This window comes from Phyllosticta citribraziliensis, assembly GCF_038025025.1.
Source record: "Phyllosticta citribraziliensis strain CPC 17464 chromosome Unknown J3D65scaffold_6, whole genome shotgun sequence".
Taxonomy (NCBI): Eukaryota; Fungi; Ascomycota; class Dothideomycetes; order Botryosphaeriales; family Phyllostictaceae; genus Phyllosticta; species Phyllosticta citribraziliensis.
In genome coordinates, this window is record NW_027117343.1 from 1,134,455 (window position 1) to 1,155,680 (window position 21,226).

Sequence of the window (21,226 nt, forward strand, 5' to 3'; positions counted from 1 at the left end):
GCCTTCGGGCTCTCGTGCTTCACCATGGCTTCTGATCCACCAGGAGACAGTCCGAAATACCCATGCGAACGCATCGCGTACTGCTTCCGTACTTACGAACGGATGGTTGCTCAAGAAGATGCACCCCGAGCATCCAGGTTGCACATGCAATTCAATTTGTTCGTTATTTCCCGTATGAGGTTGACTCGAACTTCACTGATTCATTGAATCAGACTCTTCTCCTCCTCGGAATATTCAGACCTGACCATCCGGACCCGCGACGGTGGAGAGCTGAAGGTCCACAAGGCAATCGTCTGCACGACCTGCGCTTTTTTCAAGAACGCTTTGAAAAACGGTTTCAAGGTAGGACCAGCTTGAGAGTCGGCATGACTTTCACTAAAAATGCGTCACAGGAATCTAAGACCGGATTGATCGAAATGCCCAATGATCCTCCACATGCCGTGCGCGCTCTCGTGCAATACTGCTATCATCACGAATATCCCATGTCGAAAGACATTTTCATTCACGTGGAAGTACACATTGCGGCCACCACTTACATGCTGGCGGGGCTGAAGCGTCTTGCATGGGCGAGGTTCATCGCGGAGCTTCGATCAAGGAACCATAACGGCGGGGATATCTCTAAGCTCGTTACCTTGGTATAGATTCACTTCCTGAAGGCGACGCCTTGATAAAGGTACCTGTGGTTCGTTACAGTGCGACTCACTTGTCAAACCTGCTTCTGAATGCGGAATTTGCTGCGGCGTTGGCGGAGCATGATGACTTTCGTGTCGAGGTCGTCAAGATAGCCAACAACATTTCACCAGTCATCAATGCCGCTCCATATGAGAATTGACCGATCCTAGCCTGGCTTCGATTTCCGCTGACTCATTACAGGCTCGTGGATGAAGGAAATGTTGGAGCAAGCGTCGACGAAGCAGGAAACCCCCAAGGCGTCTGATGGCAATTCTGCTTGAATTCAAAGCATGGTCTCTCAGACAGCTTCCATCATACTAGTCAGTCAATCATGGCACGTCATACGTCGAGGTAGATAGAACTCAATGCAATATCGAAATCTGTGTTGGAACTTGCTCGGGCGTCGGTGAAATTCTCAAAGCTCGCTGGCGGTAAATCGCTCCGAAGGTCTTTTCCGCTGGATGCTGCTGGGCCTGCCCGTGGGTGCTATGAGTCTTTGGGCTGTGGGTCGTCAGAGTGTCGGCGGCACGCGTGGTTCCTTCCCATTCTGCCCACGCGACGCGCACAACACCGCGACACCATCCTCCCATCTTGCCCACGAAAACCTCGACACCTCAACACCTCGACACCCCACAACCCCAAGGCCTCATCATCTCGCCACATACTCAACTGCATTCATTGCCTTGAGGTCTCGGTCTCACCATCCGTTGCCATGAGCACAAGCAGCACGCTTCTTTTTCAAAGGCTGCAGTCCCTGCAGCTCACAAGGACGAAGCCGGACACACTTCACCCGTGGGAGCAACACTATGTCGACGAAGTTGGCGAGGAGGATGCAGAGAGTGGAAGAATCGAGTTCATGCAGGACAAGGGATTTTATCCGTGAGCCTTGTCACAAAACACTCAATCTCAAAGTGCTAAGCAGTCTTACAGATATTTTTTGAACGGCCTTCACTCGGACCTTACCGTTCGAGATGCCAATGGTCGCGAATGGAAGGTTCACAAGCTCATTGTAACGAAAGGATGCGATTTCTTCGTCAGGGCACTCAAGGGTGGATTCAAGGTCAGCAACTTCAAGACTAAACCCCAACGAGTTTGAGACTCCCAGCGAAGTCACAATTCTCTGACCGATTACAGGAATCCCGAACGAATGTGATAGAGATGCCCAACGACCCTCCCTCCGCTGTCAAAGCGATGCTGGATCTTCTCTACTCGGAAGACTATGCCGTAATCACTCCAACCAGAAACATTAGGACTCTGAAGTTTCATCTGGATGTTTGGATCACAGCTGTCATCTATGACATGGCTGGTTTGCAGGAGATGGCATACCGGAGATTTGTAAGACTCTGGATGTCTGGAGGATGCCCGCGCTTCATTCTCCCTCTCCTGGCAGAGAGAATCTATGACTGCACAATGGAGAGCGACGAATGGATGAGGGTCTTCGTGGCGAACATGTCGGCTGTTCATCTGCCAGGTCTCCTGTTACAGGATGATTTTCGACAAGTCATGGCCGACTCAAGCGAGTTCAGTGCCGACGTTGCCAGGGCCCTGGCTCGTTTGCAGGACCATGCGCCCTTCCCATGTAAGTTTCCTCGAACATATCTCAGTCTGCAAGACGTTCAGAACTGAGCACCCTACCTGCAGGTCGTGACTGCAAGAACCACGCCCTCGAGTCTGAGTGAACTTGAGTACTGGTCCAAATTCTTCGATACAAGCAGTGAGGAACGGAAGGCCCAACCCATCTCGCTTTTTGGGCTCGAATCATCGCAGCTCTTTTCACGTCCTGCGCAGCCGATGAAAGGCAGTCAATCAAAGTTGTACAAGAACAAGGGAGGAACACAGCGAAGTCGCATTCATGACTTCTGGCACACGACTGCTGGAGCTTGCTTTCTAGCCTGGCATGGGAGGGACCTGAATCGGATGGATATAATTGTGGGGAGATAATGAACTTGGGACAATGGATGGCGAAGAGGATGGAGGTCTGAGCACACAGCTGATTGTGTTCGGTCATAGGCCTCTATCCATGGGCGGCTTAGCTATAGCTGGAAGCAATGAAATCATGTTTTCACTCCTCATTTGGCCTTCATGCGATGCTGGCCTTCTGACGAAAGGACTATGCTGACCTGCAATGGCGCTGGCTGGAAGCCTCCCAGACCCGCTACTTCATGAGCCTCGAAACACAAAGAACGTTCGCACTTCAGCAAGCAGTCCTACGACGGTACCTTTCCAACCAACTCAGCGGGAATGGTCTTCTTGCCGATCCACCTCGTCCATTGGGTCGAGTCCTCAAACTTGTCCACGTCGCCCTCGATGGCGTCAAGCTCCCCAGCCAAGCCGACCACGCCCACCTCCTTCTTGTACCTCTCCCACTCGCCCAGAAGCTCTTCGTACAGCTCCGGCTTCTCCTCCCGCAAGTCCTTCGTCTCGCCCGGGTCCTCCTTGAGGTCGAACAGCTCCCACCGCTGCGGTCCCTTGGGAAACGGCACATACGTCAGCTTGTAGCGGCCCTTGATCAGGCCCGCGCTTCCCCCAACCTCAAATCCCATGACGTAGTCCTCCGGGTGGAGCGTCTCCTTGACGAGGGCGTCGGGGTTGGCGCGCAGGTTCTCGATGAAGCGAGCCCAGCTGGCGCCGCGCAAGGGCGCGAGCTGGCGGCCTTTGTATTCCGTCACCGGATGCTTCAGGCCCGCGAGCTCGAGGAACGTCGGCACGATGTCCATGACGGAGCAGAAGGCGTGGCAGATCTTGTCGCCAGGTGCCGTAGCCGGACCAGCTGGCTTCAGGACCAGGGGAACACGGCAGCCTCCCTCGGTTGACCAGCGCTTATGGAGGCGTGATGGCGCGGTTGCTGCTTGCGCCCAGCGCGTTCCGTACCAGACGAACGAATCGCGGCGGCCAATGTTGTCCAGGCTGTTGTCGTAGTACTGTGCCAAGTGGTCGAGAATACGGTCGCCAATGATAGGGCGAGCCTCAATCGACGCGCCCTCGGCGCCATTGTCTGACTGGAAGATGATGTACGTGTTTTCGTACTCGCCCGTCTGCTTGAGGTGCTCGATGACGCGGCCAATGTTCCAGTCCATGCGGTCGACCATACCGGCGTAGGTCTCCATGGCGCGCGCAGACTTCGCCCGCAGGTCCGGCTCCATCTCCTCCCACTCGGCCGGGTCCCCTGGCACTATCACGACGTCATGCGGCTTGATTTCGGGGTCGATGAGGCCGAGCTTCTTCAGGTTTTCGAGGCGGCGCAGGCGCAGGGCTGCAGGCCCGTCGTCGTAGAAGCCGCGGTACTTGTCGACGGAATCCTTGGGCGCTTGCAGAGGCCAATGAGGCGCCGAGAATGGAAGGTACCCAAAGAAGGGTTTGTCCTTGTCCTCTTCGCTCCGGTTCTGGAGGTAGTCGATCATCTTAGTAGCGTAGGCGTCGGATGAGTAGAAGTCGTCTTCCAGCTCCGAGACATACTCGGAATCTTCCATGTGCAGCGCCGTCACTACCTGATCGAAGAAGGGTCCAGGCTCGTTGATGGGGTCCTGATACTGTGGTTCGAAGCCTGTTGCCATTGGTTGGTCTTGATGTTGTGCTGTCTACCCCTGGGTGCGCACTTACCGTAGTGATTCGCGGCGCCTGGCAGCAAGGCAAAAGACCGCTTGAAGCCTCTCGACTGCGGACTGTGCTGCTTCTTCAATCCCAAGTGCCACTTGCCTATCATCGAGCGTTAGAACAAGGTAACTATGTATGTCTGGTGAAGGGTGATTGGTGAATACACTTACCAGCCATGACTGTGTAATACCCTCCATCCCTGAGGAGCTCAGGCAACGCAACTACACGGTCGTTGAGATAACCCTCGTGGCCCGGCTTTCCTTGATGGGCAGGAGACATGCGGATGAGCTCGGCTAGCGACCCCAGCCCGGCAATGTGGTTGTCGGTGCCAGTCATGAGCATGCTCCTGGTGGGCGAGCACATGGACGCAACGTGGTAGTTGGTGAAGCGCGTGCCCGCGGCTTCCCTTGCGAGCGCATCAATGTTTGGCGTTTGAATTTCTCCGCCGTAGCATCCTACGTCGCTGAAGCCAAGGTCATCAGCCAGGATGACAAGAAAATTCGGCTGTTTAGACATGGTGGTTGGGAGATGGGTGAGAGATGATTTGCCGATGGTGGTTTATCTTGTCAAGCGCGTTTCTCCCAAAAGCAATGCGTAACTAGTTCAAGGGACCAAGCATTCGGAGAACGTCACCTTGCCGCAAAGACATGCTTTATACCCGAGCAACCGTTCGGCCCGTGTTGCTGTTGCTCGTCCCCTTCCGCGCACGCGCGGCGAGCCCCACGCTGCAAAGACGGGTCGATAAGGCCATGAACGCGGCCAGAATCGCACTTTGGAGCTGGTTGCCGACAATAGCGGTGGTCAGAGCAAAGAAGACGGCGCCAGGCGACATTTCAAGAGGTTTGTGGGAACGATTCGTCATTGGAATGGATGATGGCGTTAGCAAGCCCCGCTGAAGATCCATTCAATCCCTGCCGCAGATCCTGTCAGCCCAGACCAGACCGTTGAACCTCAGGCGCAGAAACTCCGTTGCCTATCTAACGCCCGAAACATGCAAATAACAAGCCGTGCCCAAGTCTCCAGGCACGTTCGTCCTAGGAATAACATGAGACAGGCCGACCAATCCCCTCAGGTCAAGTTCCAAGCTCTTATGATCCTGGCTTCTGCTGGCCCTCGATGAACTTCATGGCAGTTTCGCGGTCGACAACGTCAATGCTACTGGTCTTGTTGGTGTAGCTGACGCCGTAGCACTTCTCGGCCACCATGACCATTTCAGGACGGAATGTGGTGCAGATGAATTGGCCGCCATTGTCAGCATCTTCGGACAGAGTCTGCAGCATGCCGGCAACAGCGGTGCGGTATTGGGCGTCCAAGTTGGCGTCGATTTCATCAAAGAGGTAAAAGGGAGCTGGATCGCACTTCTGAATGGCAAAGACGAGTGCCAAAGCGCAAAGACCTTTCACCTAGTTAGCCAGCCGATTCCAAATCGTACGTTGAGAGACTCACTCTTTTGCCCACCGCTCAATTGCTGGATCCGCTGCTGCTCATCATGCTTCGAGTTGAAGCTGACACTGATTCCTACGCCAGTGTAGTTTTCGACGCTCTGCCTCCTCTCCTCCTCTTCGCTGTCTTCCTCTTCCGCCGCAGCTCTTGCTTGGCTGTCGCTCTTCCTTTGGATGATCAGGCGGCCCTTGCCTGGAGGCACGAGTTTCTCAAAAACAATGGCGAATTCGCGGCTGACTTGCTTGAATGTCCGCTCAATAGCCTCGTCCTTGCGTTGGTCAAGTACCTCAATAAGCTCCTCGATGGACCTTTGACTCGAGTCCAGCTCTTCTCGACGCTTCATGAGCGTGTCGCGTTGTTTGGTGAAGTTGGCATATTGCTCAAAGGCCTTCTTGTTGACATGAGAGTACTTCTTCAAGGCTTCGTTGATCTTGTGGAGACGTTTCAAGGCCTTGTCTGACTGCATGTTCTGGTACTTTTCAAAGGCCTCGTCGGGTAAGACGCCAAGGTCGCGAATGTTCCTTTGGCACTCCTGGTGCTTGCTGTTGAGCAACGCCTTCTTTGCCATGCTCTTTTCCATGCGCTTTTGGTGGCGCTCAATGGCCCGAGCAACCTCCTCCTGCTCCTGCTGCTTTTCAGCTTTGCTCTTCTCGAGCTCGAGCAACTGAGACTTGGTCTGCTCAATGTTGCGCTCGGTCTCCTGGAGTTTCTTCTCGACGGTTTCAAAAGCCTTGTTCACACGCTTGAGGTCCCGTTGACAATCTTTCAATCGGGACGCACCGCCCCCTGCAGACCCGGCTCCGGTCTCCGTGTCGTGGGAGTTGAGCTGATCCAGACGTAGCCGGAGGTTTTCGCGCAGTTCAGATTCGATGGTAGTCTTACGCACCTCCAGTTCAGCGCGATTGGTGCTGAGTTCCGAGAGTTGCTTGCGAAGTTCTTGAATCGGTCCTGCCAGCGACTCCAACTGTTGCTCTTCTGCCTGCGACAAAGCCTTTTTGAAATCCGAGGCCAGCTCGGCCTCGTATGCTTCTTGCTGCTCTCCCAATTCGCGCACGTTGGCCTCGATATTCTCGAGTGCGCGCCTCTTTGTTTCCAGAGCTTCTGTCTTATTTTGCAGGTCTGTAATTTTTCCACGGAGTTCCTGCCTCATGGGACCATAGCTGTTTTCGAGTTGCTGTCGTCGTTGCTCAATCTTGGTCAGCTCGCCCATTGCACGAGTGATTTCCTGGTCCTTTTGTTCGCTGAGGCTTCTCAGCTCCGATAGTCGCGCCTTGTGAGCTTCAAACTCGGCCCGCCATTTGGCAACATTCCGGACTGCATCAATGCGTGACGACCGAGGGTCGTGGAAACCGCCCGTCAGGGCACCCTTTTTGTCTGCGCGATCTCCGTCCGGTGTGATGGCGCTGATTCCGTGGCTACGCGCATACTGAGATGCTACTTGCAGGTTGGGACAAATGATTGTCTTGCCAAAAACGTGGTTGAATGCGCTCTCGTATTTGGGGTCAAATTGAAGCTTTGAAATCATGTGAATGGCGTCGCTAGCCTTGGGAATGTTGGCTGGTCTCGATCGGAGCCGATTCAATGGCATGAATGTCACTCGACCTGCCTTTTCCTTGTTCAAAATCTCGAGGACCCGGGTGGCCGTCTCTTCGTTGTCGACGACGTAGTGGAAGAGACTGGTCCCGGCCGTCACCTCGACGGCTGTTTTGTATCTGTCAGAGACTTCAAAAAGCTCAGCCAGAGTGCCGTAGACGCCGTCGAGGTTGTGCTTTTGTTTGATTCTGCGGACAGCCGCAAGACCCCTGCTGGTATTGTGGTCCATCATGTGCGACAGATTGCGCTCGGCGCGCTCCATTTCTGACCTCGCGTTGCTGGTAATGGTGTCGAGTCTGGCCTCCTCACGCCACAGCTCCTTGCGCTGATCCGAAAGCTGGTCGCGCTCATCCTTGGCCTTCTGTACGTCCTCGGAAATGTTTTGCATGCTGTCTCCACGGCTTTCGATGCGAGAGCGGAGTTCAGTAATTTCGTTCTCTAGCCCCTGAATCTCAGTCTCCAGTTCCTGAATTTCTTCAGACGTCTGCATGGAAATCGCCTTGCGCGTGGCCAAAGAAACGTTAACTTCTTCAATTTCCTTGCGCAGCCAGTCGTCTCTCTCGCTTTTTGAGCGGAATTGTGATGAACGGCCTTGCTTCGCCAAAAGGCGTTGCCTTGTTCCTTCAGATTCTGCGAGCTGGCCGCGAAGGGCTGCTTCCTGCTGCTTCATCTGGTTGTACTGCGGCATGATTTCTGCAAGTTCTTGCTCGCGCTGCTGAATCTGCTCTTGAATTTGTCTGAGTTCTGTGTCGTGCCGGCTTTTTGCTTGAGTGGCAGCTGACTGTCCTTCGGTCAATTCGTTCAATTCGAGCTCGATTTTGGCCTTGTCTCGCGCTGCTTCCCTTCTCTCGTCCTCAAGCTGCCGCTTGTCCACTTTGAGGAACTCAATCTGCTGCTTGAGTTCGGCGATTTCAGCGTCGATCTGGGCGATATCCTGCTCGTTCCGAACAAAACGCTCGCGGTTGTCGTCCGTCTCTTCAACGCCCCTATCCCTCTGTTCATCCATGGATTCCAGCACTCTGGCAATCTCCTCCTGCTCCCGGTGGTAGATTGTGTACTCCAGACAACGCCGCTCTCGGTCTTTCTCCTGGTATGCCCGGAGCTCCTCTTTCTCTTGTTCCAATTCACCCAAACGCTCCCGAATGTAAGCAAGGAGGTCGTCGATTTTGGAGCGCTTGTTGTCGGTCTCTTGCATAATCTTCAAACTTTCAGCGCGCCTGGCCTCATACACCTGAGTACCTGCGACCTCTTTCAACAAATTCAACCGTTCCGTGTCCTTCATGTTTGTCAACGCTGTGACGCGACCCTGAGGGACAATGTAATATGGGTTGGAGCGCGAGAAACCGGCGGACTCGAGGAGGTTGAGGACGTCGGATTTGGTGGCATTCTTGCGGTCGAGAGAGTATTCGTCTTTTTTCAGACCAATCGTGCGGCGAAGGATGACTTCAGGCTTTCCAGTGTGAAGACGGTCATCGCTGTTGTCGAATATGACTTCTACGTAAGCGGACATGACAGCAGATCCAGACCCTTCCTAATCATCCGTGAGCGATCGAACGTATTGCGAGTGGTCTTGTCGCCTTACATGAAGCAGGGCCTGTCTCTCCTCGCGGCCCATTTGAGTGTATGCATCACCCAGGACAAATCGAATGGCCGCGAAGAAGTTGCTCTTGCCCGAGCCATTGCGACCGACGATGACGTTGTGCTTGGGCGAGAAGGGCTCAATGACCGTCTGGTCCTTGTAGCTGGGATTTGGTTAGCTCAAATTATGTATGCTGAAGTAAGCGTCCGCACCTCTTGAAGCCTTGTATGATAATCTGCTTGATGTACATGCTGGCCTACGGCACGCGCGCGATGCGTCGAAGGGCTGATGTTGCGCGCTTGCCGTCTGTGTAGGGGTAGTTCAGGAAGCTGTCAGAGAGTCGATGGATCCAGAGGCTCATGCGCTCATCTTCGCAAGACGCGTGAAATGGCAGAGACGCGCAGAGAAGAAGTGGGAAAGTTGTTGTATGGCCGGACCGAGGGCAGTTGTAGACGCGTCGCGGAAGCGCGCGTCCCATGCATGCGGTGGCCTGCTTGCCTGTCCTGTGCGGCCAAAAAGCGGGACCGACGGCTCCGCTACCGTACTCAGGTCCCCGCTGGCCAATCATCGTCACCTCGGCATCCAACTATACACCACCCACAAACTCGACTCAACTTGTCCCTCCATGCTCTCTCGGCGACAGCTCATTGGCAAAATTCACACTCCAGGGACCATTACCGACAAACACAAAAGCTTACCAAGCTCACGTCCGTTGGCCTTGGTGTCCTGTGCACCCACGTCTACCTGGCACCGCAGCCTGTCTCAACTCTCAACGTCGGCCCAAGACTGCCCTTGCGAGTTTGGGCGCCTGTGAGGTCGACATTCATGGCAGCTGACTTCGGCGACCGCTTTCCCTTCGTCAACGACCTCCTGCCTATCAAGAGGTGGACTGGCAGAGGACCCGCTCGGGTCGCAGCCAGTCACGCCTTTGGGCACCGTTTGATTCGCCCACCACTGCGCTCAAAATAACCTAAATAACCTTAACATGCTCAACGTTAAAAGAATGCCACTCCTGCTCCCGCGTCGAACAGTGTTCAAGCCTATACCTTCGAACTGAGTCTGCGGAACATTCGGCATGGCAACTCATCGTATACAGGCCGGACCAAGGCTAGAAATGTTCTGGCACTTTGCCGGAAGCTGTTCTCGACCTAAGCTTTGATGCCAAGAAGAAACTCAGGAGCACGTCCTCTATGTGGTGCGTTGGTCGAGTTTCGGACATGGTTCCCCAGTACTGCGGACTAACAGGGCGCCAAATCGCGGGGCGTTTTACGGTTCCGAACGGCATATGCAGACGTCATTCCGTCCTCGACCAACGATACCCGCAGAGCTCCGGTTTCCATAGACAACACCATGCCTCGCCGGCACTGTTACAAGAGCAGTTCGAGACAAAGGGCGGCTTTCTTGCGCTTCGTTGCTCTGGACACATGTTCGGATCAGGATACTGTCAACTGCTAATACAGCAGTCCCCCGGCGCCACACACACTAAACGGATTTATTAAGACTCGTACAGGGAGCCGAGCTGCACATCATGCCTAGGGCCGCCAGAGGCTGTTCGGTTCCCCCCGTTGCAATGTTACAGTACAGTAAGGAAATAGCACCTTCTGGAGCATTTTACCTAGGGTACGCTGCCGGCGATCGCAGCCAAGAGACTTGAGAGTTAAGCATCCGCCCAGAATGGTCCCCAAATTCGCCATTTGAGGCAGTCTCGAGAGCATTCAGGGCACGATCAAAAATAGTCACCACGAGGAAGGGAGCTCTCTCCTGCCCAGCCCTGTCATTTTACCCGACGTGCAGACCCCAGATCGCGACACAGCAACATCACCTCGTTCCTATGGTTTAGGCAGGACCTCCCCGTTCGTCTCCTTCTCCCGAGTTAATCTCTATGTTGGCAGCTACCCGCGATTCCACGGGCGCCGTGCGTCTTAACCCTACGGTGGCTATGGGAGATCGGCCAACTTTGTCAAGAGAGTTCAGCACCCCGCCTCTCACCCATTTCAATACAGATCGCCGCCTTTCAGCTCCTTGACTCGCCCGCCATTCATCAAAGAATCATTCGGTGGTTGGCAGTGGCTACTTCTCTTCATTTATCGCCTCTCGCTTCTAAGTTGTCGCGCCTTCCCCTTTCAACGACCACTCTTTATTTCGTCGCCGCCCTCGAGAAGTCTGCGTTTTGTGAGCGCGGATACCCAACCTTCTTTTAACTCCCGCACGAGCAATGCCTGTCGCTTTTGTTTAACGCTGTCGCCATTTCTCAGTCCTTAACACTCGTTTTCCGAGTGGGCTTCTCCACTCGACCCGCGCTACCAGTCACTCATTCTTCGAGCCGCCCGAACTTAAAGGGTAATACTACCCGCTCGTGCATTTCGCGGCACCGCTCGACGTCGACGGAAAAGCGCAATAGTCTTAAGGGGCTTGTATCCTGCCATTGTTGAGGAGCGGGTTCGGAGCCAGAACTTTCTGAGCAAAACACATTGAAAAGCAGGAACAAAAACGATGCGAGCGTCACTGCTCCAGGGGCTGGGCTTCCTGGCGCTTCAAGCTATTGCTGTCGATCCCCTTGTCAAATTGAACTACGCCTCGTACAGAGGAACACCACTCAAAAACGGAGTCACTCAATGGCTTGGAATGCACTACGCGGCCAACCCAACCAAAGACCTCCGATTCGCTGAACCAGCCGACATCGATATTGTAAACAAAGAGTACCAAGCCGATACGGTAAGTTGATTCTGAGCATTGAGCAAATGGTTGAGACTGATGGGTACAGCGACGGCCATCATGCATCGGCGTTGAGAACGAATCCACAGATTCTGGGCACTCAGAAGATTGCCTCTACCTCAATGTGTACGCGCCTTCCGATGCGAAGCCCGACGCAAAACTCGCCGTCTTCTTCTACATTCAAGGCGGTGGATTTAGCAACCAAGGACAAGCTCCTAATGGGACTAGTCTGGTCACTAGAAGCGACAAAAGGATGATTGTTGTCACCATTGCCTACCGCGTCGCGGCCTACGGATTTCTCAACGGTGAGCCGTCGGACAAAAAGGGCGAGGGGAAGAATGCATGGAGCAACAACAATGGGCTCAAGGATCAGGCCAAAGCATTGAGATGGGTGAAGGACCACATCGAGAGTTTTGGTGGCGATAAGGATCACATTGTCATTGGTGGCTCCAGTGCCGGTGGCGGTTGTGTCATTCACCATCTAATCAATCCGGAGACCCAAAATTTGGTTGCAGGAGCAATCACCTCTTCAGCCGCTTGGCCAGCCATCTACGATCGTAAAGATGGGCAGTACCAATTTGAAGAGATTGCCAAGGCGGTAAAATGCGACTCGGATAGCGACAAACTGGCTTGTATGCGCAGAAAGGATACCAAGGAGTTCCAAACCGCCATTCACGACCTCGTCCTCCCTTTTCCGGGAGGCAGGGGAAAGCCCCTCTTCATGTACAGTCCTTCTGTCGACGGTGGCCTCATCAAAGAGAACCCCTGGACGTACTTCGACAAACCAACCATCAACAAGCCGCTTTTGATCGGGAATGACGGGTTCGACGGCCTCGGTTTTACGCCCAAGTCCATTTCTACGCAAAAGGCAGCCGACGAGTTTGTGCAGAATCAGTACCCAGGCCTCATGGATAAGGACGTCGAGAAGATCCACGACCTTGCGCGCTACAAGGGCTTTATCAAAGAGAACAAGCACCGCGAGTATGCCGCGCGCCTCTACGGCGACATCCGCTACGCGTGTCCCAATCTGTTCGTGGCGTCGGCGCGCGAAAATGAGAAACAGCCTATCTGGGGCTATCGCTGGGACGTAGGTACCGCGACGCACACATCCGAAACAGACGCCATTTGGTACGGCACGGCAGAAAATGCTGCCGGCAGCAAGCCGCCCAGGACAGATGCACACCATGACGCGGCACGGAAACAAGTTCACGCGTATTGGGTGTCCTTCATCACCGAGCTGGACCCTAATCCCAAGAAGGAGCCGGACGCTCCAACGTGGGACAAGGCGTATAAGGGCGCCGGCTTGATCGGCGACGCTGCTATCCAGAGATTGTTGTTTACGGACCACGGCGGGCCGCCAACGACTATGGAGGCGGTGGGCCAGGAGATGGCGGAAGCGTGTGCGTTTCTGAAGGGTCTTGGTGCGCAGATGAAGCAGTGAGCGTGTCGTTGACGTCGTGCTTGATAGTAGGGCGTCGTCAACGGAACGGTCGTGGGCGCGAGACGAAAACGACGACAACAATGTTCACGACCAACACGATGATGATCAAAGGAAGACTTCGGGCCAGCAGCGCCGCGGCCGCGCCTCTTGGGCCCTCGCGACCTCGATCTTTGCGTCCTCGTCGGCTCTCAGACGATGTGGTGCGCCATGTCTCTCGCAACGCTTTTTATTCCACAACTCTCCAAACAACTCTGCTCCGCCCTTCTCACAACACTTCTTTCATGTCCTGGAAACAAAACTCTTCGCCTGTAACCTCAGCCGCCCACCATACCAATCTCCTTCCACCTCTCGGCGATGACACTAGGTGCCAACAGGCCTGCGACAGGGAGAGGCCGCGTCCACGGGCGATCATCCCCATCATGGTCTTCGGCACCGCAGCCGTCTTCCTCGTAGGCTCAAGCCTTTGTTTTTTAAGCTTCTGTCCCCCATTCAACACGATGAGGCGGTTCAATTGACGAATCTTTCCGTCCAATTCGACTCCCTTTCTGCATCACCACCGAGCCAAGATCATACCCGCCTCTCATTTCCCTCCGACTACCCATTCTTCACCACCTCGACATTGCGCCCGTCTGTTCTATACCTTACCTTCACACTGTACTGTATTCCTTTGGTCGTATTCTTATCACCCATCTTGGCCCCATCCGTTCGACCACGCGGCCCTTCGACCGGTCGAGGGCGATTGATCGAGCGAGAGCGGGCAAGCATCGTTTCCGTCGTTGTACATACACTTCTAGAGCGATGATGACTACCCAAGAGATTCTTACAATGCAATTTTTTCATGACATGTTTCGAAGGGGATGCGATCGTATGCAAGCTGGCGTGTGATGATCTGTGTGGTCCGGGAAGGTAGAGGGCATGGGCACTGGCCTGTTGCGTCCGAGTCTGCAACAGCTCGTGAGCCTGGTAAGGTGCAAAACCAGAGGAGCTATTGAGTTCACTGGGTGTGCGGAATTCGTAACAGTGTCGGTCACTGTTGTTTAGGTTTCACAAAGTCAGAGCTCGATTGGTCAGTGCACAGGATACAAACAAACACCGTCGACGCATACACGGCCAAGTCGGTCACGGTCCAACAGTGAGCAAGGCTGGAAACACCTCCAGCCTACGGTCCCGGTCCAAACAAGTCGAAACCGAGAAAAGCGGAGGCTGGGAAAGGGCGACCAGGGCAACCCCTCAAACGAAACGCACGTGGCGGGCACAAGCAGGCAGGCTCTTTCAGTAGCTCCAAGCGAATTAGTAACTAACTACATGTTGAACTAAGGGGAAGAAAAGTCGGGGAATAGTTTGAGAAGGCGAAAAAGGAGAAACAAAGCGGACGGCCCAGAACTGCATGTAGTCGAGTTTTTGGGTGTGTCCATGTTGGCCGCGGAGAATAAAGAGGCTGGACGAATGCCGACATATGAAACAGGAAAGGAAGGACCAGCGTTTTGCTACTAGAACGCATGATAAGCAAGTGGAAGACCTCCCTCCTCTCCCGATGAAAGAGTTGTGAAGATGAAGAATCCTGATGAAAAAGCTGCCTCTTGCTCCGTCCGCTGCGTTAGAAAAGTTTTGTCGTGTTCCTCGACAGAACACCGAGCCTCGAATGGAGTAGTGCCGCGGCTCCAAAGCCAAAGAAAAAGCCAGTGCTGGTATACCCTTCGCATTACAACTTGCATATTGCCGTTTAAGCCTCCTCGGTGACGTCGACCTCGGAGGCACTGAGCGCCTGGCTCTGCTCTCGGTGCATCCGTGCCTCGATCTCCTTGAGCTGGCTCTCGCGGGCCAACAGCTCCTGTCGCTTCTCCTGGATTTCCCGTTGCACCTTGACTTCGATCTCGCGGAGCTTCTCCTCCTCGCGGCGCAGTTGCTCCTCCTTCAAGCGGACGGATTGGGAGGCCAAGTCTTCGGGGTTCATGGACGAGTCGCTAAGGAATGTTGTTAGTAATCGATTCAAAACACCAGAGTCTTGGGAGACATACGCAGCAGCACCACCCTCGACGCTCTTGGAGAGCTTCTCGGTACGGTAGTTTTCGTAGAGGAAGTCGTGGGTAATTTCCTTGAGGTCTGCCAAGTGGCTGTGCAGAAGTGCGCTCCTAACGGCCAGGAAATCCGAGTGCCGAGGGTTTTCAACCTCGACGATGCCCCACGGGTATTGCCTAGCGCGAATCTTCTTGCCGCCCGCTTCGACGAAGTCCTCGGAGCCAACGACGGCGAATGGTAGCAATCCCCTGAGTTCGGCGTTCTCTTCGACGGTGTCCTCGTCGTCCTCTTCGACGTCGTACGGGAAGTTGTAGATCGGGATGCGGTAGTGTTCAATGTCTTCCATGACAAGCTTCTTGAATTCGGCGAGTTCAGCAGGAGTGAATGAGTCGGCCTTGCCAATGACGGGAATGACGTTGACGCGAGGGGAGAGACGCTTCATCAATTCGATGTCAAGCTCGCGCAAGCTATTGGCAGGGTCAGTATCGCACTAAAACGCGGGGTGCAGCTCAACTTACCCGTGGCCGGTAGGGGTGATGAAGTAGAGAAGGACGTGGACGCGATTGTCACGGAAACGAGGGTTGCGCTTGATGCGCGACTCTTCGGCCAGGATGTCGTCGTATTGACGCTCGAGGTAGCCAACGATTTCGGAGAAGCTGGCCTCATTGTCGATCTGGTCGCCGAAGCCGGGCGTATCAACGATTGTGAGGGAAATGCGGCTGCCCTCCTCATCGAGCTCTGGTTGAGACGCTTAGCATGTCACTCGAAGGGGGGATGCAATGGGCACGGACCGACGGTGATTGGCTTTATCCGGACGCCCTCCTCGATGTGGGCATTGGTCGGGTCGTCGACGTCCTTGTGGTGAAGGACATTCTGGCCGCAGAGAGTGTTGACGAAAGTGGTGCGACCTAGACGCGTGGGTCGGTGTCAGAAACACGGCGAGAGGGTGCATGAATAGATGCGACGCGGGCAGACGTACCGGTGCCCGATGCACCACAGACCATCAGGCAGAACTGGATACCCTTCTTGACATTCTTCTTTCTGCGGATCTTGATCTGGACGGCACAGACGTCAGCGACACGAGGGCAACGAGAGAGGCGCAAGCTGAGGTTGTGGTGGAGAGCAGGGATAGTCGTACGGCGTTCATGCTGGGCGATGACATGAGCTGGCCCGAATGGAGGAATGGGGGGGGATTGGACGAGAGGAATGCCAATGAGCCGAGGACTGCACTGAGCGAGCGAGCGACTGTCGGCGAGAATTGAGAGTGTCGAGGTGGTCAGAGGAGGGACAATTGGGCTGGGCGGGAAGGAGTTGGCCGTGGGAGGTGTGGTTGGTGATGGAAAGGCGTGGAGGTGGACAGTGGACGAGTCGGCGCCTCCTTCCCCCCTAATTTCCAGTTCCAAAGGGTCCGTCCGGGAAGCCGCAGTCCAGGGATGCCGCCGCGGCGCCGGAAAAACGTCGCCTTCCGCGCCCAGCCGCATCGGGCCTAGGCTCTCCCTCCGCTCTCCACGCCCGGCCTGGCTCCGGCTGCACGTTCCTCTGGCCCTTCCTTGGCTTGTGCTTTAACCCACCTTACCTTGCCTAGCTCTACCTTACCTCCACCACCGCTCTCCAGATGAACACCCGCGCCGCCATTGACGACTCGCCCTGCCCTACTGCCTTGTCCGTCGCCTTCAACCAGGACTTCTCCTGCTTCTCCGTCGCCCTCGAAAATGGCTTCCGCGTCTACAGCGCCCCCGCCTGCGAGCGCCTCAAGTCCCGCGATCTTGGCCAAGGCCTGGGATGCGCGGAGATGCTCGGCAAGATGAACTACCTCGCCCTCGTCGGCGGCGGCAAGAGCCCCAAATATGCCCAGAACAAGGTGCCACGCCTCTCCCAAGCTCCAAACAACATTATCTCACTAACCATCCTTCCAGGTCATCATCTGGGATGAGAGCAAGCACAAGGCCGTCTTCACGCTCGAGCTCCGCACGCCCGTCCAGCGCATTCGTCTGACGCGCTCCTACATCGTCGCCGTGCTTCTCAACAGCATCCACCTCTACAAGTTTTCCTCGCCGCCCGAGAAAATCAAAGAGTTCGAGACAAGCAACAACGCGTTTGGTCTTTGTTGTCTGGGCAACGATATCCTCGTCTTTCCTGGCCGCACGCCGGGCCAGGTTCAGGTTGTTGAGCTCGCGACGCGCAACGTGAGCATCATCCCCGCCCACTCGTCGGCCCTGCGCGCCCTCTCCCTCAGTCCCGACGGCACCGTCATCGCAACCGCCTCTGAGCAGGGCACGCTTATCCGCCTGTGGTCTGTCGGCAGCTGCGCCAGGCTCGGCGAGTTTAGGCGCGGCATCGACGCAGCCACCATCTTCTCCATCGCCCTCTCTCCTTCCAACGCCTTCTTGGCCGTCACTTCTGACAAGGGCACTTTGCACATATTCGACTTGCCTGGCCCGCGCAATTCGACATCTTCATCAGACCCGAGCACCCCGCGTCGCCCAAGCAGCATCAGCAGCGACTTTTCTGGGGCCCTCGAGTCCGGAAATGGTGCTGCAGACCCGCAGGCTACGGGTTCCAAATGGGGCATTTTGGGCAAGATTCCGGGACTTCCCACCCTCTTTTCCGACACGTACAGCTCCGCCAAGACAGGTTTCGAGATTGGCGAAGAGCCGGAACTTTGGGCCACCCACACGAAGCGCAACATCAACACTGCAGCGGTGGCAGGCAGCTCGTCGGCCGCCCCGGGCGCCAAGACGTTGAATTGGAACACACCAATTCAGGGCGTGGCTGGTGGACGTCCTCCCAAGGGAGTCGTCGGCTGGCTCAACGACTATGAGCTGCTGGTCATCGGTGCTGGCCAAGATGCCAGGTGGGAGCGCTTCAGGATCGGCCTCGCGGACGACGGTAAGAGGTTCGTAGTCCGTGACGGATGGAAGAAGATCATGGAGCGATGATCTAAGGTCCAGCAAAGGATCACGAGACCGCCCCTTTTCAGAATTCGCTTACGTATTTCATCATCGTTTCATAAATTGGCGCAGGCAAGGCGTTTGGCCATCAGGACTGGGAACTCGGACTTGGGGATTTAAAGAACTGCGATATATCACCTCTTGCGGGCTTGGGACGGCATAGCGGGAGGCGTCGGCGCTCATGTTTTGGACTTTCATCGCCACCATCTCCTTCGAGAAGTTGACTTCCTACGCCATCTTCCAAACCGACTAACATTTCTCAAAACGTATTTCCTGTTCACTCAAATCCTCACTTGTGGTTGTGATTGAACCGCGGCTCAGATGATGAATCTCCTTTGAACCGACAACTTGTCGCCCTTCGATCCTGGATCTAGAGGACACAGTGTCCCCTTGAACTGTCGCTGATGCTCCGTGGGCAAGCATTCCACAACGTCAACTACAGTTATTCTCCTTCAGCGTCAGCTGTGCGTGATGCGTCTTAGCGTTGAATTCCTCTTCCTCTTGATTCCAAGGACTTCTGGCGAGGGAGAGCCGCTAGTCGACTCGACTCCGTGGGACCGAGGGAGGTTCGTGAGTATTTCTTTAAATACAATGTCAGCTGACGTGCCTTTCTAGGAGCACCGGCAAGTAGCAGACATCACTCCGCTCCCGATGAGTTATTGCTTTGCACGTGTTAGTGGGATACTCCCAATTCTCAACATGCCACGTTTACGTTGAAAGTTGATGCATCTCAACGATGCCTTCTTTTCGCTCCTCCAATTCCGCTTATAATTCTACGTCTCTGGCTGAGTTGCGAGTGATAAGAATTTTCAATGAGAAGATAGACAGGGTGAGTATGAGGTGTTTTAGAAGTGACTGAAGATTCAGCGTCCCAGGTGTCGACATCAAGTCTTCCTACTCTTGGTTGGGTCGTCAAGCTTTCAACGATGGTGGTTCGGCGAATGTGAGGTGTGTGAAATCGCTGAGGCGGCACATTGCGCAAAATCAGGGAAAGCCATCAACGGCTGTCGACAATAAGACGGGACAGGCTCGGAATCGAGAGAAGCGGAGATCTTTGGTCTCGTTTGAGCTTTCTCACCTGGCGCTTCATATTTGCGCGAAACTCCAAAGACTGTTGGTCCCGCTCCTCTCCGGTCCTCCAGTTGTGTGCCAACACCAAAGTCCAGTATGCTGATCCACTCGATTCCCTCGAGGCTACAATTGATGAAGTCTCGGTCTCATGGGTTTCACACGAGGCTGCTGCTTCCTTTGGAGGTGTCTGATATTGGTCACGTTAGTCAACACCAACAACCTTGTCTGAAAGGAGTCAAACAGTCCTGGCGCCTATCACCAACATCTCCGCTCAGTCGATTGCACAAGTCATCCAACCAGGAGCACAAAGCTGGTTACAACTTCTTTGATTGTAGCAGAGATCGGGAGAGGCAGGAAAATGGCTTGTGGTGATAGATCTGCTGAAAACAATTAGATCCGAGACGGTCAGGGGCGGCGTATCGCGCTCTCTACGGCGTGGAGTCAGGCAGCAGAGTTGCAGCTGCAGTATCAAGCGGTGTTCTCGGTATAAAGCTGCGGTTTTGACCTGCTGAGGATGACAAGCACAGGTCTCTCTTCTGCGCAACCTCAGTATGGAAGTCGAAACCAATACCCTCAACGGGCTTGACGGGGAAATCCGCCAGATCCCTCTGGAGGAGAGAATTGGTAAGGATGAGCCTGGCTTTTGGAGCGAACTTGGACTGCCCATTGTGAACGGTGCTTGCCACGACGGCGTGAAAACGAAATACCCCTGGATGAAGAGGTGTGTACTCTTTGCTGCGATCACACTGGTGTTTTCCCTCACTTACGGCTCAATCCCAGGTATCTTGAGAAGGGCAAGTTCGCAGACATGACTGTGTCCGATTCCACGGGGAAAAAGTATCTCGTGCATAAAGTTGTCCTTGGCTCAGCGAGTTTGGTACTGGCGAAGATGATTGAGGAGTTGTCTGGATGCTCCCAGGTGAGTTTGACAGCATCGCTTCTGAGCGTGAAAAGAGATCGAGCAGCTGTCTGAACGCTCCCAGATGCATTCAAAACATTGATGCTGAGCACGAAAAGGCTGCTCAATTTTTTCTCGACAAATCGATGAATTTCACTGATAAGTTCCTCCCAGAGTACCAAGAAGGTGGACCTTGAAATGCATGATCACCGTCCAGAGATAGTCGAACAGGGTCTCTACTTCATGTACAACCAGCATTACTATGAGCCTTTGGACCTGCGGACCTTCCATGAGCAGCCCCGGCCCAAGCAGGAGGGCGAGGACTTCAGGCCTCGAATCCTGTTCAGCACCGAAGTCCACGCCTTTGCGGTGTCGTACTACATAAGCCAATTGGAAGAATACGCTCTCAAACAAATCAGTCTCAACTTGCCTCATGAGGCAATCTACTTCCCAGAAGACTTGCCGGGGCTGCTGCTGCAGATGTGCAAGATCATGCCAGGAGAACAAGCGGGATCTGAAGGCGTTGACCCCAACGGTCTACAGCTCCACAAGGCACTCAGCACCGTCTGCGCAGCCAAGATCGAATGCTTCCTGAACGACAGCGAATTCAGGACCCGCTATCCCCGCGTTTTTCTCGACGCTGTCAAACATCTGGCAGGAGGAACGAGAATTCTGGGTCGACAGTCTCTGCATCTCGACGACAAGGGCGAAAGCTTCTACTCCCAGAACTTCGAGGAAACGGTCTACGCAAACCAGATTGAAATCTTGCTGAACGACAAGAATTTGCGCATTCAGAACCTGGAGCATTTTTACAACTGCGTCAGGACTCTCGCCCGCCTCAGGTGCCGTTGCACGAGTTGTCGCTATCGCCTCTACGGTGACAACCGAGTCTTCGACCGCGCCACAAACGAAAGGAGGACTGTGGAAACGTATCTCCAAAGGATGTCGTCCGGACCGGAGCAGTAGACACCCCTCTTCTCGATTCCAGTTTCCTGTCAATTCCCGTTCCTGTCTTTCCTTTTCGTCTCCGACCATGCTCTTTATCTCTCGGCGCGTCCCTCGTAACTAACCAATTAACAAACAAAACTACGTAAATGGCAGACACACTCATTGGAATACATCAGACCTTTCTGCTCCCCCTGCTGTTCACCATCTGCCCTCAGGTCAATATGGTTTATGCTGTGGTGACAAAGACCTCCCCGTCACGCCGACAAGGTCGATCTCAAATCCACAGCGTACTTGATCACACA

At 54.5% G+C, this 21,226-nt stretch overlaps 8 protein-coding genes across 8 annotated transcripts; 5 read left to right on the forward strand and 3 right to left on the reverse strand.

Annotated features, from left to right (window-relative positions):
- Positions 1-24: 24 nt before the first annotated feature.
- Positions 25-730, forward strand: J3D65DRAFT_696363 (BTB/POZ protein; the record flags this gene model as incomplete). Its single annotated transcript, XM_066804027.1, has 3 exons — positions 25-158; positions 213-342; positions 393-730. 3 exons carry the CDS (start codon positions 25-27, stop codon positions 639-641), a joined length of 513 nt encoding a protein of 170 aa, XP_066655310.1. The 3' UTR covers positions 642-730.
- A 654-nt stretch (positions 731-1,384) lies between these two features.
- Positions 1,385-2,513, forward strand: J3D65DRAFT_677173 (uncharacterized protein; the record flags this gene model as incomplete). Its single annotated transcript, XM_066803636.1, has 4 exons — positions 1,385-1,551; positions 1,603-1,732; positions 1,807-2,251; positions 2,314-2,513. The coding sequence occupies 4 exons, from the start codon at positions 1,385-1,387 to the stop codon at positions 2,349-2,351; spliced, it is 780 nt and encodes a 259-aa protein (XP_066655311.1). The 3' UTR covers positions 2,352-2,513.
- Positions 2,514-2,664: 151 nt separating this feature from the next.
- J3D65DRAFT_624612 (arylsulfatase) lies at positions 2,665-5,111 on the reverse strand. Its single transcript, XM_066800265.1, has 3 exons — positions 4,437-5,111; positions 4,273-4,368; positions 2,665-4,216 (listed from the first exon to the last, which is right to left on the reverse strand). Exons 1-3 carry the CDS (start codon positions 4,780-4,782, stop codon positions 2,880-2,882), a joined length of 1,779 nt encoding a protein of 592 aa, XP_066655312.1. The 5' UTR covers positions 4,783-5,111; the 3' UTR covers positions 2,665-2,879.
- On the reverse strand, positions 5,112-9,380 carry J3D65DRAFT_658615 (putative chromosome segregation protein SudA). The gene is made up of 4 exons (XM_066802547.1): positions 9,094-9,380; positions 8,885-9,044; positions 5,713-8,833; positions 5,112-5,662 (listed from the first exon to the last, which is right to left on the reverse strand). Exons 1-4 carry the CDS (start codon positions 9,129-9,131, stop codon positions 5,355-5,357), a joined length of 3,627 nt encoding a protein of 1,208 aa, XP_066655313.1. The 5' UTR covers positions 9,132-9,380; the 3' UTR covers positions 5,112-5,354.
- Positions 9,381-10,904: 1,524 nt separating this feature from the next.
- Positions 10,905-13,334, forward strand: J3D65DRAFT_369767 (Alpha/Beta hydrolase protein). Its single transcript, XM_066795697.1, has 2 exons — positions 10,905-11,596; positions 11,646-13,334. Exons 1-2 carry the CDS (start codon positions 11,375-11,377, stop codon positions 13,035-13,037), a joined length of 1,614 nt encoding a protein of 537 aa, XP_066655314.1. The 5' UTR covers positions 10,905-11,374; the 3' UTR covers positions 13,038-13,334.
- Positions 13,335-14,265: 931 nt separating this feature from the next.
- J3D65DRAFT_624617 (Septin-domain-containing protein) lies at positions 14,266-16,421 on the reverse strand. Its single transcript, XM_066800266.1, has 6 exons — positions 16,195-16,421; positions 16,036-16,111; positions 15,848-15,964; positions 15,575-15,794; positions 15,056-15,523; positions 14,266-15,001 (listed from the first exon to the last, which is right to left on the reverse strand). Exons 1-6 carry the CDS (start codon positions 16,216-16,218, stop codon positions 14,761-14,763), a joined length of 1,146 nt encoding a protein of 381 aa, XP_066655315.1. The 5' UTR covers positions 16,219-16,421; the 3' UTR covers positions 14,266-14,760.
- Positions 16,422-16,639: 218 nt separating this feature from the next.
- J3D65DRAFT_677178 (putative phosphatidylinositol 3,5-bisphosphate-binding protein) lies at positions 16,640-18,256 on the forward strand. Its single transcript, XM_066803637.1, has 2 exons — positions 16,640-16,917; positions 16,973-18,256. Exons 1-2 carry the CDS (start codon positions 16,672-16,674, stop codon positions 17,993-17,995), a joined length of 1,269 nt encoding a protein of 422 aa, XP_066655316.1. The 5' UTR covers positions 16,640-16,671; the 3' UTR covers positions 17,996-18,256.
- Positions 18,257-19,495: 1,239 nt separating this feature from the next.
- J3D65DRAFT_624621 (uncharacterized protein) lies at positions 19,496-21,079 on the forward strand. Its single transcript, XM_066800267.1, has 3 exons — positions 19,496-19,799; positions 19,859-19,997; positions 20,151-21,079. Exons 1-3 carry the CDS (start codon positions 19,630-19,632, stop codon positions 20,940-20,942), a joined length of 1,101 nt encoding a protein of 366 aa, XP_066655317.1. The 5' UTR covers positions 19,496-19,629; the 3' UTR covers positions 20,943-21,079.
- The last annotated feature ends 147 nt before the right edge of the window (positions 21,080-21,226 follow it).

What these genes read in the sequence shown, in the direction of transcription:
- J3D65DRAFT_624612 (XM_066800265.1), bottom strand. Translation starts at nt 4,782, where the DNA reads ATGTCTAAACAGCCGAATTTTCTTGTCATCCTGGCTGATGACCTTGGC. An exon ending in GTATTACACAGTCATGGCTG is followed by an intron (nt 4,369 to 4,436) that starts GTAAGTGTATTC and finishes GCTCGATGATAG; the next exon opens with GCAAGTGGCACTTGGGATTG. An exon ending in AGGCGCCGCGAATCACTACG is followed by an intron (nt 4,217 to 4,272) that starts GTAAGTGCGCAC and finishes CAATGGCAACAG; the next exon opens with GCTTCGAACCACAGTATCAG.
- J3D65DRAFT_658615 (XM_066802547.1), bottom strand. Translation starts at nt 9,131, where the DNA reads ATGTACATCAAGCAGATTATCATACAAGGCTTCAAGAG. An exon ending in ATCATACAAGGCTTCAAGAG is followed by an intron (nt 9,045 to 9,093) that starts GTGCGGACGCTT and finishes ACCAAATCCCAG; the next exon opens with CTACAAGGACCAGACGGTCA. An exon ending in AGAGACAGGCCCTGCTTCAT is followed by an intron (nt 8,834 to 8,884) that starts GTAAGGCGACAA and finishes ACGGATGATTAG; the next exon opens with GAAGGGTCTGGATCTGCTGT.
- J3D65DRAFT_369767 (XM_066795697.1), top strand. Translation starts at nt 11,375, where the DNA reads ATGCGAGCGTCACTGCTCCAGGGGCTGGGCTTCCTGGCGCTTCAAGCT. An exon ending in AAGAGTACCAAGCCGATACG is followed by an intron (nt 11,597 to 11,645) that starts GTAAGTTGATTC and finishes TGATGGGTACAG; the next exon opens with CGACGGCCATCATGCATCGG.
- J3D65DRAFT_624617 (XM_066800266.1), bottom strand. Translation starts at nt 16,218, where the DNA reads ATGTCATCGCCCAGCATGAACGCC. An exon ending in CATCGCCCAGCATGAACGCC is followed by an intron (nt 16,112 to 16,194) that starts GTACGACTATCC and finishes TGTGCCGTCCAG; the next exon opens with ATCAAGATCCGCAGAAAGAA. An exon ending in GTCGAGGGTGGTGCTGCTGC is followed by an intron (nt 15,002 to 15,055) that starts GTATGTCTCCCA and finishes AACATTCCTTAG; the next exon opens with CGACTCGTCCATGAACCCCG.
- J3D65DRAFT_677178 (XM_066803637.1), top strand. Translation starts at nt 16,672, where the DNA reads ATGAACACCCGCGCCGCCATTGACGACTCGCCCTGCCCTACTGCCTTG. An exon ending in CCAAATATGCCCAGAACAAG is followed by an intron (nt 16,918 to 16,972) that starts GTGCCACGCCTC and finishes CCATCCTTCCAG; the next exon opens with GTCATCATCTGGGATGAGAG.
- J3D65DRAFT_624621 (XM_066800267.1), top strand. Translation starts at nt 19,630, where the DNA reads ATGGAAGTCGAAACCAATACCCTCAACGGGCTTGACGGGGAAATCCGC. An exon ending in AAATACCCCTGGATGAAGAG is followed by an intron (nt 19,800 to 19,858) that starts GTGTGTACTCTT and finishes GCTCAATCCCAG; the next exon opens with GTATCTTGAGAAGGGCAAGT. An exon ending in AGTTGTCTGGATGCTCCCAG is followed by an intron (nt 19,998 to 20,150) that starts GTGAGTTTGACA and finishes AGTTCCTCCCAG; the next exon opens with AGTACCAAGAAGGTGGACCT.